This window comes from Fistularia commersonii, chromosome 17 (assembly GCF_037954325.1).
Source record: "Fistularia commersonii isolate RoL2024-O1a breed Wild chromosome 17, RoL_Fcom_v1.0, whole genome shotgun sequence".
Taxonomy (NCBI): Eukaryota; Metazoa; Chordata; class Actinopteri; order Syngnathiformes; family Fistulariidae; genus Fistularia; species Fistularia commersonii.
This window is the reverse complement of record NC_141300.1, coordinates 15370729-15386103: the sequence shown is the minus strand read 5'-3', so window position 1 is coordinate 15386103 and position 15375 is coordinate 15370729. Positions and strand designations below refer to the sequence as shown.

General features: G+C 39.7%; 1 protein-coding gene across 2 annotated transcripts; it reads right to left on the bottom strand.

Annotated features, from left to right (window-relative positions):
* Positions 1–513: 513 nt before the first annotated feature.
* ppp6r2b (protein phosphatase 6, regulatory subunit 2b) lies at positions 514–15375 on the bottom strand. Of its 2 annotated transcripts, XM_086163026.1 has the most exons (26): positions 15010–15375; positions 13707–13810; positions 13368–13526; positions 13176–13274; positions 12849–13035; positions 12251–12388; positions 12095–12160; positions 11875–11987; positions 11692–11805; positions 11388–11508; positions 10946–11107; positions 9889–10122; positions 9715–9779; positions 9511–9626; positions 9347–9432; positions 9173–9250; positions 8987–9084; positions 8856–8913; positions 8480–8601; positions 8222–8382; positions 7961–8117; positions 7160–7239; positions 6791–7001; positions 6528–6551; positions 5603–5707; positions 514–4301 (listed from the first exon to the last, which is right to left on the bottom strand). In XM_086163026.1, exons 3-26 carry the CDS (start codon positions 13493–13495, stop codon positions 4268–4270), a joined length of 2757 nt encoding a protein of 918 aa, XP_086019152.1. In that variant the 5' UTR covers positions 13496–13526; positions 13707–13810; positions 15010–15375; the 3' UTR covers positions 514–4267. The 2 variants fall into 2 exon arrangements, with proteins under 2 accessions (XP_086019152.1, XP_086019153.1); XM_086163027.1 differs by lacking the exon at positions 6528–6551.

The following is a 15375-nucleotide window of genomic DNA, read 5'->3' as shown; positions in this document are numbered from 1 at the left end:
CCTTTCCACCCACTTCTTACTGCACACACACACAGACACACACACACACACATTTACAGACAGCAAACAGATGCAGATGACAAGGTCAAGATGGAATTCCGCTGTGAACAAGGAAGGATTCACAGAAGGTAGCAGCAGGTGTGTTTCTTATCAATTGTGATACTATGAATACGACAACGATGACCTGAGGCATGAGAAACCCGTACCTACAGTAAAAGATATATAGTTAAGAGAAGTGGAAAGTGAGAGGCCCAAGGAGGCAGCCCCACGGGAAAGGCTGTTACATGAACTAACTTCTACTGCCCAGTAGATTTCTGTGCCTAACAGGTTTATGTTTGCACTCAGGGAGATTGTGTGACGGTGTGGCATTAATCCATGAGCTCACCTGCCCCGAAGGTAAACACTCTCTTTTCAAAGACCCGGGTCCCATTCCTACTTTCCAAGGGCAGTTTTGGCTTTGGCGCACGAGTAGCCATCATCTGTAAGAGTCTGACAAATGCAGTCTCACACTTCTTTTTGGTCTAACATATTTATTATGTTCACATCAGAATGTGCAAGCTAAATTGACAACAGATACACATTACTTCCTAAATTAAAACAAAAACAAGAACGAACGAAATCCCCAAAACAAGTACCGCCAGCATCAGTTCACTTTACAAAAAAGGTATCTTACAGCCCCCAGCACATACAGACACACACACACATATTCAAAGGAGGAGAATGAGGCTAATGTGTAAATTTAATGGCTAGATTACTGTATTGTTCATCGTGCCATTAAGCTTAACATCTCCCCATAACTCCAGCAGCAATGCACACATCAATTTTGCTCGCAAGGTGACTGAGTCAGTCACACACACGTGCACACGCACACACACGGACACACATTTACATACACGCACACAAAAAGGGCAAGACATCCTGACCCCTATACAAACCCTCTCAAAACAGCCGTTATCTCCTCTAACCCTGACTTAATCCAATGCTTCCTTTTTTGTGCACTTCCACTTCAAACATCTCTGAGCGGAAAAGATTACAGAAAAAAAGGCTCTGATAAGATGAGTCCTCAAAGTCACTTGTGGAATCCCCTCTCCTAGTGCTATTAACTGTAATATAAATTTATACCAACATCAGGGAGGGATCATACCAAAACTTCTTTAGATGATCTGATTCATGTGAGTCAAATGCAAAACAAGGTGGCTACTTCAGTTATGCAAGCCAGTTGTACATGTTGGGAAGACACGCTTTGGCAGAAAGCATTGTAGAAAAACATATTCTATCTGCATGAGTCACACACTCACATCACACATTCCCATTGCTTTGACTGAGGAATGTTGGTGGTACATGGCACCACAACATGTACATCAGAAGAGCTTTAAAGTAAATACCAATATCTGTGGAAATTATAGCACAGGTGAGTGTGAACTTGAAATTAACTCCTGCCCTGAGAAAGAGAGATAAGGAGGAAGTAAAGCATGAGGGTCTGACACAGGCAGCGATGATGAATCGATTCCAGCTCAGAACAACATTTCCTCTGTATTTATGTGAAGCTAAAATGTGTCTTTTGATTCTGCCAGTAGTAAATCACTTATTTATTTAAACCATCATCTTGGAAGTACAATGATTGCAAGACTAGAAAGGTGTGCATTTGGACTCAGATCAATGATGATTATTTGATAAATTGCATGCACTTGCTATAAACTTACATAATTAAATCAGAGCAGCAAAAGGAGAACCTGAGATTCGGGTGAAATCAGTTGTCGTAGAGACCGAGCAGGGTAATACATTGATAGAAGTCAAATATTTAAATGGGGCACTAAAGGTCGATGTTTTTCATATTGATGACTTAATCATTTTGGCTTATTTTTTTATTGTTTTTAAGTCAGTTCTACTCTGTCCTTAAGGCCTTAACTCAAGTGAGAAACAACTACAGCAAAACACAGACAAAAACTAAACAATTTCTATAAACTCTACGGAAAAATGGCATGAATAAATTAGCCAATTGGGTGCCTTCAAAAAAAAAAAAAAAAAAGACAAATCATTTACAATTAGCAGAAAATTTGAATTTTATATTGTTCAGTTGCTTATTTAAGTCCTTAGAGGTAATCAAAAATGGTTGAAAAGAATATAATACATTTAGATTACTCTTCATTATCCTGGGCCAAGAATTAAGTCAATTAAGTTATTTGTGTGCTGTTTCTGATACATGATTTCCTGTACGAAGAGGATATTATGATACATCAATATTAAGAGGGCCCTCCAAGTATTATAATATTCATATTTCCTGTTGCCCAGCCTTAAGGGCAAGGCTGGCACAATTTTGGTAGTTACCGTACATTTTCTCTATCCTTGATTTGAAGTTGCTTTATATTTTCTGGTGACCAAATGTCAATTAGCTTTGAGGAAACATGAGGTTTCATGTTCCATGCATTTTTTTGGTCCTTAGTATGTCACAGTCACAACAGAGTAATACATGAATTGGAAACATTAAATTGCTACAATCACATCAGAGATTGAAAGAAATGAAAATCATTGAACTAAAATCTAAACAAGCCCTTCTTTGGATATTTTGTTCCTCTCGGTCACTTGAACAAATCAGGTGGGTTGTTAGGACCCTCTCCATTCCCCCTATCGCCGTACTGGGTTTGCTCCCCTGGATGGACATTCTAAAGTTTCACCCTATTAGTCATTAACATGAGGATCCAAACTTCTAAAATATTAACTAAGCTGCGATTAACCAGGGTAATGCTGAAAATAAATTATATGGAAGACATCCTGCAGAGAACACACACACACACACACACACACACACACACACACACACACACACACACACACACACACACACACACACACACACACACACACACACACACACACACACACACACACACACACACACACACACACACACACACACACACACACACACACACACACACACACACACACACCTCCATGTAGTAGTGGAAGAGGAACTGATGCTGGGATATAAACTGAAACACAGACAGAATTATTGCCTCATTTCAACAGTACGACACTTTGCAAACTGCAAAACACCTATCTTTCCATAATTGGAAATGTTCGAAAAATAGATATAATGTTTATATATAATGTTTACATTTATATTACGTTTACATGTTACCAAGATTAGCCACAACCTAATACAGGTTCAAATGTCACAAGATTACAGTTAAACAGCTCTGAGGATGATATGAATAGGGATGTGCACATCACTGTCTTTTGTGGGATTCTTTTGCATGTGGTTAAAGATATGATAGTATATCTGTGAGTGCATGGGACTGTGTGTCTGGTGGTGTGTTACACAGGTGTGCTCTCTTTTTATCCGCATACCCCTCCTTTGACCTGAGAATTCACTCTGTATCCCAGACAGAGCTCAAACGTGCACGCACGCACACACACACACACGCACACACACACACACACGCACACACACAGATGCACCAAACATAGACTTTTAAAAAAATGAATCTGTCAACGGGGAAGTGATGCTCCCAAAGCTTAGTATCAAATAAAAAAAATTAAAGTGCCAATGTTAGACATAATAAACTTAAATTAACTATACATGAATTGAAATCATCCAGATATGGTAGAATGATAAAAAAAATTATAATCATAATTTTGCTTTATTTTACCACCCACACATTTTCACTTATAAAATGTGCGTGTGGCAGGAGCACATCCTGGATTCAAAATGGCATTTAGCTATACAAGCATCTTGGCAAATTTGATCCTGGCTTAGAGTATAGATGACTATACTTAAGTGTAAACAGTCAAACGCTCCAACAGAAATTATTCACTGGGAACGTGCAATCTAAAACAGCAATACTGAAATCTCCCTAGGCCAAATTTCAAACTCCTCAAACTTTCAAATGTTTCATGATTAAAGTGCCCCAAAGAAATCAACACTCCTTTTCGATTCTCAATAGGTTTCGTCTCTTTCTCTTCTGAAATGTAAAAATATACAGCATATAACATAATTTGGCTTTGAAAGGATATATGAAGCGGTTCAGTTGAATGAATGTCTTGGAGTAGTAAGAAAGACATCAATTGAACTTTTTTGTACCTTTGCGGCATCTAACACACAATGTTAAGGGTCATTTCACCTCAACATAGAGGATGTCCCATTCACTTTTGTCGGCAGACACAGAAAAGGCAGAAGAGGGCTGCTAACACGAAGCAAAAGAGGTGTGGCTGTGTGTTGAATGACCAGGGAATGAAGAGGTGTCTTGACGCCTGTGCTGTGTCATTAGGCCGGGCCATTAGAAGAGGGCTGCTTCTCTCTGTGAAGAGAGATTATTTGATGATGATGATCAATTTTTTTGCAATTGTGTTCTTTAAGATTCTGTTACATCAAAAAGGTATTTACACTCGACAGGTATTTCTTTCATGAAATTGTACCCACGAACAAATACATTTGTTCAGTCGTAGGAGTAGCAACAGTTAGAGGGCCTGAGACATGCTGTTTAAAATGCAAAAAGAACAGGCGCAGAGTTTGCTCACTGCAGGCTGACCAAGCAGCTGCTTGCACTGCCCCCTTAAATGCTTGTAAATCTGCTCCTCATTGTTTTCCATTTCAAACTGTGGCAGCAGCTGACAGCGGGGAACATGTTTGAGTGAGCAAGTGTTTAAGCCAACATGTTGAAGTGTGTGAGGGGCATATATTTACCACAACCACTTACAAATGAGCAGAGAACATCTCTGTACAAGCCAGGAGATAAAAGTTAACAGTTGTCTCCTACCATGATTATTTTATTGGCGGTGAGGATTGAATTTCTTCTTATGGTATATTAATCAGGAATGGCATTATTTGTTCAGGTCAAATTTCTAAACCATATAGGCGACCAAATGGGAAGTCCATGATTTCTTACATACAACAAAGAAAAAATCTATCAAAGGTCAAACAAGTTTTGCTTTCAGTTTTGCGGTGTAGCTTTTGCTTTTGACACCCTTTTGAGATATATTACAAACCTGAGAGTTAAGTTTGGTTTCCAACCGAAATTCATGGCAATAGCTTTCAACCAAAAGTGTGATTGTGTGAAAATATATTTTTTTAATACTCTGAAGGACCACTCACCGCTTTATGGGTTCACTACTCTGAATTTAATTTTATCTAACCAATCATTTTTGGAGAGCAAAAGCAGTCACCAAATTATCACCAATAAAGGCTATGTAGGCACAGTGGCGCTTTCTTGGGTGATTATACAAAGAGAATATGTGTTTGTTGACCACTTCATCATGTGACTGAACTTAAATAAAGAAACAACTGCTGAAGTTGCTATCTATACAAGAGAAGACAATGTGAAATAAAATTGTCTCATGCGAAGTATCGAATTCAAAAAATTATACGAGTTGGGAGCTTTGGGTCTGGTAGCAAAACAGTGTTTGGGTCGCATCCTTCCTCCTGGCTGCTTTTCTCAGGTGTGTGAATGTATGTGTATGACCATATGTATGACAGTAAATGCCATTACCACAAAGTGAGCCACATGGGGGATTCACAGCAAACATGTGCTTCAATGTAGATTATTTTGGGCGTGCATTACTAAGGATTAGAATACTTTCATGCAAACACAAAAACACTTACTGTTTGACAGGAACTGACGTGTTTGCTGGACTGGTCGTGGGAGGGCTGGGAAAGTCTTTGTCTTTTTTTCCCTTTTCACCATGTTCCTCTGGAACCATATCCTCACTGAGAAATACAAAAAGATTTGACCAACTTGAAGATTTGCCAAACTACAAATGGTAGCTCCAGCTACATTTTCAACTATTACTGGTATATGCTTTAGGCTCAGTCCATACTTTTCTATAATAGAGTAAGTCTAACAGTAAACCCTCCTACCATTGCTGATACCAAAACCAGAGCTTTATGTGACTGAGCAGAATGAGAGCAAATTGGGCATGAACCAACTAACAGGATCACTTCATCTTTGGCAGCATGCTTGTCGGTGAACTCTGTTAGTAATTTGTTTGCTTATGTACGGATTTGTTAGAATGTTTATGTTGAGTTGGTCTTTTTTTTTTTGCCATAACATGCAACCTCACATACAGTTCACACATAAGTTTTAGGGCATTATACTAACTAATAATGCTCTACAAAGCCATGTAGTGAGAACCTTTTGAGAATCTTGTTCGGACAAATTGTAGTAGTGCTGAATACAAAAAAAAAAGTCCTTAATCTTTATTTGAATGTACTTGGGCTGTAGTGTATCCAGTATCAGCAGTAAACCGTATCAGCGAGGGTTTAATTGGGAGCACAGCTGTACAGTATGATAAACAGTAAACCGTTTAAACAGGCCACAAATTCACTGATAAATGTGTTTTTGCGATTTCAGGTTGAGACTATGGAATAAGTTTGGTACAAGGAAACAGGTACTTTTAAGACCTATCTCAGTCAAAGTTGCCCGTTAGTGCATTCTTGATGAATTAGTCTTGTACTGATTTATGGCAAAAGGGACTGCTACACACATCCCATTAAAGGCAACAAGCAAGGGACCTCAAGCACAACATACCGTCTAAATGCTGGTCTGAATACTCTGAAGTAAAGCAGAGATGAGAGTCGGGAACACAGAGGAGTCGGTCACATTTGTGGAAAAACATAGGAATGGAAAGCAAAAGTGCGCAGGACACATTTGGAAGGACAAGGAGGAATACCTCTATGTAAGCATTTGAGAGACAATAAATGATAGACAAAAAAAGCACAGAACGAGAAGGGGGACTTCATAATACCCTCAAAAGACGGCAGTTGAGACTCCGTCGAGCAAGTGTGCAGTACCTGGTGAAAACTGCTCTCTCATTTTTGGCATCGACGGTGAGCCGAATGGTCTCCTTGCCAGCACCTGTGGTGATGGTCTCCGTGGTAACCGTCTCAGTGGAAGAGGACTCTGTCTTGCTTTCATCCTCGTCACTGTCTGTGCTGCCAGAGGACGAGCTATCCGATGCCACCAGTGGAGCTTTTCTTGCCACACACACACTCCATACACAGGCTATAAGTAGAGATTAGCATGTTGGAAACTTACTCCAATTTCACGCAAAATATTAACTCACCACAAGCATTAAGGATTAAGAGGAAGTCACTTAGAGCTGCCAAATGTTTGTAGTATGGATTATATCACTAGCTGAGACTTTTACATGACTGACTTACGATTCTGGTTTTGTTTGGCGTTGTTTGCTCCACCAAGGCCCGAGTCCACAGGAGAACTACATCTTGGGCCAGTTTCTGAGCTGGAGACAAATGTAGCACTGATAACAACACCTACATTAAATATACAAAACTGCCATCTACAGAGAATCAAATGAATATTTCTTTTCTCCATCATCGTGTGTCTACATTATTGAGTGTGTCACAATTATTGGGAAATAATTTTAGAAACAAAGACATTACTAGGAGTCCTGCCTACATCGTCAGATGAAAGAAAAATAAGTTCTACTTCTCAATTGTTGACAGAACTTTTTATTTTTATTTTATGAATGACATTAACAGATAATAACTACATTCTTAAAAGGAAATATATAAGTGGGAAAAGAGTTGGATTTTCACAGATACACAATACCTAAATTATAATGCTAAGACAAAGTGGTCAGGTGCTGTATCCTATTTTCTTCTCATTTTCAAAAGATTTAAGATATATTCAATTATTTTCCCAAAGACAATTTTCCTTTTAGTTGGACTGTTATTACACTTGTCAATTTCATGTATATTTCAGGTACAAGTCAAACAGTACAGTGATATGAGAGATTATCATTAATTGATAATAGATAAAAGTGCATCAAAAATAGGACATTGTTATAGGCTCAATTTCCTTAATTGCCTCATTATATAATCCAATGATATTGCAGACATTAACTTTGTCAGGATATCTAACATCACTGCAGAATCCCCCCAGAAAAGTTTTATTGCTTTAATCAAGGTAATTTCCCATACCTAAGTGGAACAGAGACTCACCAACAGAAAGGCTGAAAGTCGGTGAACTTAGCCCAGCCCTTCTCCTCAGCTTCTGTGGCAGCTGGTTGGGAAACTGAAGCATCCCAAGCTGCAAAGCCCATTCCTGCAGCAGGAGCCTTTGAATTCACCTCCCCAAAGTCTGCAATCCAGTCAGTGCCTAAGTGCGAACAAAATTACCAACACGTTGCCTTGTGCGACAAGTCACCACAGCTTTACTCTTCCATACACAGCAAAGCATGAGTGCATTATCATATATCTCACACTGTGTGGGCTCTGTCTGGCCATGGCTTGCAAAGGGGTCCAAGTCATCTTTTGGCTCCTCGCCTTCAGAGTCAGAGTCTCCAGCTTTATCAAAGACCTCACTATCTGAAGCTTTCATATTACCAGCTGTTTGGCCTTGTGCTGTCTGTGACCCACCAAACCTTCAAAGTCAACAATTTTGAAAGAGAAAGGTAATTTTACATACACTCTACATCATCAATGAATTAACAATGCAATGTAGTTTGCTGCCATACGTACCTGTTTCGAGACTTAGTTTGTGTTGCATAGTTGATCTCTTTTTCCTCCCAGATGTCCTCTTCATCATCATCGAAAGGCTGAATTCTCTCCTTGGAGCAAGCCTCAAAAACAGCATTATTTGTCTGCATAGAAAAAATACACAGAACACAGTTTTTCATTTATAAGAAAATATCCATATTGCAACGATATTTATCGAAAAACAGATACATTGCAACGGTAGTGATTTGTAGTGACTTTGTATACATGTCAACCTACTAATCCTGTGTCTCACAAGGTGGACAAAAAGGGCATTTAAGTCTAAAGTGTTTTATAATTGTGGCTTTGTTGATAAAATGAGTGGAAAAAAACATTTATAAAGAATTTAAATAACACTCACACTGTCCTGCCCTGCATTGATATTGATATTGATCTCTGCAATTCTGTCAAATGATGCCCTGCAACATCAATTGAAAAGTCAATAAAAGTACAACATTAAACTCATATTTGGAAAAGTGCCCATCAACCTACCCAATACTGTCATCATGATCTGTGAACTCTTCATCATTAAAGCCAAACTGATCCACAAAGTTAGCTGTCATTTGCTGAATCTGGTAGTCTGAAAAAGCCTGAGACATAAAAACACATAAATTACAATGCAACAGCGGATCACAGATGCCCAAACTAATCTGTATACGTATTTCAGTTCATTTGTACCTGCTGTAGGGTCAGCTCCTTGGGAAAAGGGCTTTCCATGTCATCCTCAGAAGAAGGACGGGGGTTCCCACTACCCATCTGAACAATGACCAAACACCACATTCAAAGTATTAAAAAACCAAGTGACAGAAATAACACAAAGCTATTAAATACTGCAGATGTTCATGTGTTTACCAGATCTATAGTGTTTTTTCTATTGGTTTCTGAAAGGGTCTGATCTACAAAGGTTTCCCAGCGCCCCCTGTAGTCATCTGGCAGATCTATAAACAGCATTATGAAGATTAATTAGGTGAGTATCTTCGATTTGACCTTGAATGTCTGTATTCATCTTTATATACCATTGATGAGACTGGTGATCTGGGTGTGGACAGGGCCTTTCTCCAGATTGTGGACCACTGTGTTGGCAATCCTGGTCAGATGTCCCATGTACCCTCTTCTCATTCCACCGTCTGATCTAAACACAGTAACAGTACAATTATAGTACAAAACTGACAGGCTTTATCTTTTATTAAATAACATGTTAAAATCTTTCTGTTCCTTACTGCATTTTATCATTCTCTTCCCAAGCCTGCAAAATCCTTTGGACAAGGTTGCAGTGCTGAAATAACTTGGGTGAGACAAATATATAAGTCAGTCATTTCACAACCAAAGAGTTCAATCAGTGCTTTTTTTTTAATTACTTCAAGTTGGCACTTGAGCTTATTGCAGACACTTACGTGGGTCACCATTAAATTGTGTGCAGAATTTTCTTCAGTGACTAAGGTTTCAGACGCATGCGTCTCAGTAAGAACCTGCTCTTGCAATACGTCCTGAGGAGGCCTGAATGTCTCCTGGGAACCTGACCCTGGTTGAAGTCTCATTTCATGGGCACAGGGCCGGAGGATTGCAGCAACACAAAGCTCTACTTGAAGGTGTAAGAAGTTGTTCCATGTATACTTGAAGAAGAGATCCTGAAAAAAGAACATTCATTCAGATTTACTCTAAAGAATATGTTATATTTCCTGATAAATTAGTGTTTATGTCATGGGAGAAGGATGACTATAAATTTGAAACTGCTATGATAATTGAGGACATCACCAAATGTTAAATTGTAATGCCAACTTTTGAATGTTTCGTGGTCTACATTCGATCAAAAATAACATTCATCAAGCACAGGAAAGCCAGCCCCTCCACTAAAATGAGCAGGAAATTCAGGACACCAGCTAATTACTTAAAGTAGCATGTATATATTTTACATTACTTCTCAGTAGCATATTGTATTGTAATTCATGCTTTATTTCTATACTGCAGATTTCCTGAGGTGGGTAACTACATAGGTAGGTGTGTTTTCAAGTTAATGAAACACTTGCAAGAATCCCTTTGCTGCAGAAATTCCAAGTGTGTCTCACCAGGCAATCTATTGGAGTCATGAAAGCTTCCATTACTTCTTACCACTTAGACCATGTCACTCATGATCTAATGGTAATTGAGCTTTTCATGGTGGCTTGTCATGTTTGTTTTTTTATCATAGCGCCATTAAATGAAAATGCTGCTATCTACACGGCACAATACAAATTCAATGTTTATCACTCAATATTCAGAACTGTGCTCTGCATCAGAGACTGAAGACCTAAAAAGCGATGTTCTATGAGTACGTGGGGAAATCTGAGGTTTCTGTCAGCCACTCGGATAATCATGGAACAGCGTTAAAGCCTCCCCACTTAGAAATGAAATGCATCTACTTTCTACTAACAATTACATGTGAGAAGTGGAAATGACGCAGTTGGGTCTCACCAAAAGCAAGTCCATTGTATTGAGTCTACAAAGTTCCTGCGCTACAACAGCGTGGCTAGAAGAGCTGGTGTACAGCAGTGAGGCCACTAGTCTGGCTACGTGCAGCCGTGTGTTACCCAGTGGTTCCTCCAGCAAGCCAAGAGTGGTCAGCATAGGATACCGCTGCAATGACATGGAACAAGAGCATACAGTATATGACTATCAGATGTTAAAATAAAATATTTTGGAAGGGTTTTAATCAAGACAAGATTGTGTGCACACTTAAAATTTAAAGCAAAGTCTCACATTCTGCAATGTATTGAGTTATGTGGTGTGACAAATCATTTTCATACCACTTCAATTACACCTGCAGCAAAAGACTGCTCTTTGATATCTGCAACAAATGTCTTAAAATAAAATAAAAATGCATTGCACGCTCCTAGTTCTTTTTTTTTTTATATACCTTTGGTGGTTCCAGAAGAAGCTGATGGAAGTGGACTAGGTGAGGTTGGATGGCTAACAGAATGCTGCTGTTAATGGTGTAACTTCTCTCAAATCCCTGGGCATCGATTATACCATCAACACTATAATAAACACAGACAAAGACATTAAAATGTCAAATTTGAAGACCAGAAAATGGATGGAGGACAATAAATAGCACACCATTATTTTGAATTGGCCTAATTATGGAAATTTAACTTTCATCAAATGAGGTCCCTTTGTGAAAAACAATAAACAAAATGAAAACTCTCCGGTCTGCAACTCACACGGGCCTCCTGATTTCCAACAATGTGAGAAAAACTTGTATTCCACTGACGATACAGCTCTCTGTCCTGTCTCCTGAGAACATATTCTGCAACAACTGCCCCACACACTCTTGTCTGTGGAAAAGAGTAGTTCATCATCTCTGTGTCCAGTCAAGGCGTGTGAAAATGCGTGTTCAAACTTACGATTCCAGCACAGTTAGCAATGGGTCAGGCTGTGAAATCTCTTGAAGCTGACTGGCCTGATCCCTGCTTAAACGAATGATATCGCACAATGTCTGAGATGCATTGGACTGCCTCTGAAAAAAGAAAGACAGTAATTGTAATGTTTTCAGTAAGTTGACTGCTGCAGTGTGTTATAGCAACGGGTGACTTTCAATTGTAAAATGTTGAAAAGCCCAGCTACCTCTTCATCTCTCTCAGGATGAATGAGCTCTATGAGTCTCTGCGCCAGCTTCTCTTCATTCAGCCACTGTTTGAAAGAAATTTACTTAATTTTAGCCTGTTAGATTAGCATGTAATATCACAAAGCATACTTTGGGTTTATTCATCTCCTACTTACAGTAAGTGTCTCAAGCCGGAGTGGTGGTGGTTCAACACAACTGATAAGTCGTAGGAGGACATCCATCATGGCTGATGTATCAATATGCTTAAGGACTAAGGAGAGGAATCCCTCCTTCCTCCGCAAGAAACTAATCACCTTAAACCGTTAAAAGAAAATTAAAACACTGTGACATAAGGCAAAAAACCCAAGGACTACCACCAAGATGCAAAATACAAAACAGACAATCTCACAGTCAACAATATTCCATGGAATTATTTATCAAAAGATCAAACAGGGTACACAGCGTTTCAAATGCATTTTTAATTATGTTGTGTTTACTTTATCCTTAATGCAGCAGAATAAAAAAATCAAGTCAATCCAGTGCTAAACATATGCTGTACATATGCTAAAGTTCTGTCCTGTGGATCAATCAAGTGAAACTATTGGGGCCTGGGGAAACATCTGTAAGCTAGAAACCCCCTAACCCTCCTTGCGAAATTGTGAAAAGACAAAAAGACATCTGGCTTCCTCCATCAATGGGCCCTTTGATTTGTCTGTGTATGTGTGTGTGTGTGTGGGTGTGTGTGGGTGTGTGTGGGTGGGTGGGTGGGTGTACCTGTTCAGTCTTTCGTGTAATGAGATTCCCGATTGTCTTGCTAAAGAAAGACGCCAATAGCGGGTTTAGAGGAGATGGCTGCTCCAGGAAGGCATACAGAGTTTCTAGCAAAGGCTCCTCATTCCCCAGCTTGTCGTTGATCACCCCCACATCACATGTCAACAGCTCACATGCTATATTCGAATACCTGTAATAAATTCAGCAGAAAAACATGCCAGTAAAATAGTAAGATCAAGCAAATGCCCGCTTTTGTATTTTTAGTGCGGCACTAGTAAAGGGCATATATTGTAAAAGTGCACGACATGAGCAACCCATCACAGCACCTACTTGAAGCGCTTGGTCTCCTCTACACCAGCAGGGGGCTCTGTAGTAATTTTAAGGACCAGCTCCTGCATGCACTGGTCCTGGCATAAGAAGAGGAGGAGTCTACAATTCCCCAATGTTGAGAGAGGGAGCACCAGTTATGACCAAACATACCAGACATTACTGTTAATATGGTAAATCTAATAGTATACCAACCTCCTGTTCTGGGCTTTGCACTCCTGCAGGACATCCTCCTCATCCATGAGCTCAGTAAGAGTAACATCCTCCTTGTCCAGCAAAGCCTCCAGATGAGAAGTTGTGTGCAAGTCAAACTTCCAAAACATGGCTGACGTCAGAAGCACCTATACTTGGCTGCTGACAAAAATGGATATGGATTTTAATGAGGAAGCACAAAAACAATAATAGTGGTGTTTTTGTATTCAGCAAAATTCTAACAGTCCCTTTCGCCCCCTCTGCTGCACCCTGCATATGTGCATGTTACTAAATCGGACAAACAATAGATTCCTCTGTTAAATTTTGCTAAACTTCATTTACCTTATTGATACGGTGTGGCCCCACACAAATGCTCACAAAGAAGATGTACGTGCACCCACTTCATTCATACTATCAAGAACATGGTTCTTGACATTCACTCCAACCTGTTGGTGAAAAATGATAAAACAAGGGTATGTGTAAGAGAATTTCCAAAAGGTATAGAACAGCACCTCAGACAAGAAAAGGATCAACTGCAGGGTTGCATACATTACACTCTAGCATAAAACAGGAAGCCACATTATAGCTGCACACATAGTGACCTGACCCAGCTTACTTTGAAAAAATCGTCTCTTAGTTACATCAGGAAATAGCATGTGTTTGAACACATTCCTTTCAAACTCACTTGGAGAGAAAATGGAATACAAAGACTGCTTGTAAGAGAAACATCTATGCCAGCCAAGAGAATGAGGGTTGATTATTTATTCTGCTGTAGTGTAGATGAATGTTTGGATGAAGGACAAACTCCATGCTGGGTGTGGTGATAACAGCTGAACACTGTATTGAGACATCAATGAGCTCTTGTTGGTCAAATGATCTTCATCATCCACCTCTTGAACCCAATCCGTCTCCATGAAGTGGCGTAATAAATCAGATTAATACTGTATCGGTTGAGGCATGATGGTTAATGTAACATTTTCTCAGAGCGGAGGACAGATTTAAACATTTCCGGGTATCGTTAAAATTAATTGCATGATATTAAATATTTCGACATGGTAACCCTTTGGCGTGGCTGTCCCTAAAATGAACATGCAGGTGTTTTCAAACTCACACTGTTAATTTCATAATATTCCTCGCTGATTTTCATTTGACATCCCATAAGTATGCACAATCACAACTACTTAAAATAGGCCTGTTATTTGCTGTGGTTTAAGGAACACTGACGTCTAATAACGATTTTAGGTCGTTAACAGGTTGAGACTGGGGGCGAACTGGGGGTGAATTAGCTCGTCAATTCAAAGACGGTAACTTCGCGTTAAATCAGATTATCTCCCGTTAAAATAATTATTTCCTAACGAGTTTCCAAAGACGACACTGGGGATTTAACTTAGCATTTAAAAAAAAAAAAAAACAACAACAACTCGCTAGCCATTGTTTCACAGGTTAAGCTAACGTTACCGACCTGTTAAAGAGCGGTACACATTGAAAACTATATCCCGGTACCGGATGAAAAAGCTAGCAGCGGTCAGTTATCGGTAATCAATCAACGGTTGACACAGCTGCGTGGCTAAGATGAATTATCATTCAACCCTGTAGCATCTTATCCCTGTTGACAAGCGAGGATCGCGACGCGGGCTTTACTTACGTTATTTGTTCGGAAAATAGACGGCTACCTTTTATTCGTCATTTTTCTCGATCGTCATCTTGTTATACGGCAGCGAGGCGATTTTTGGCTGTCAGGTCACCCAGAGGCCCATAGCTGGCTGTGTGACTGCGCGGTTAGCTTAACGTTATCCTTTGCCGGCTGCAATGTCATTACACTCGCTGCCGTTGCACAGTGGTTGGCGTGCTGGGCGCCTGTATTGACACGGTCAAATTTGCACTCTGACGGCAAGCGACGAAAAAATCCGTCATATTTGGAAATCAAAATGGCGGATACATAAAACGTAAGGAAAAGTTCTGCCGTCCATCTGAGAGAAGACACTTGTGCTTGCAGGCACTCTGGACATGT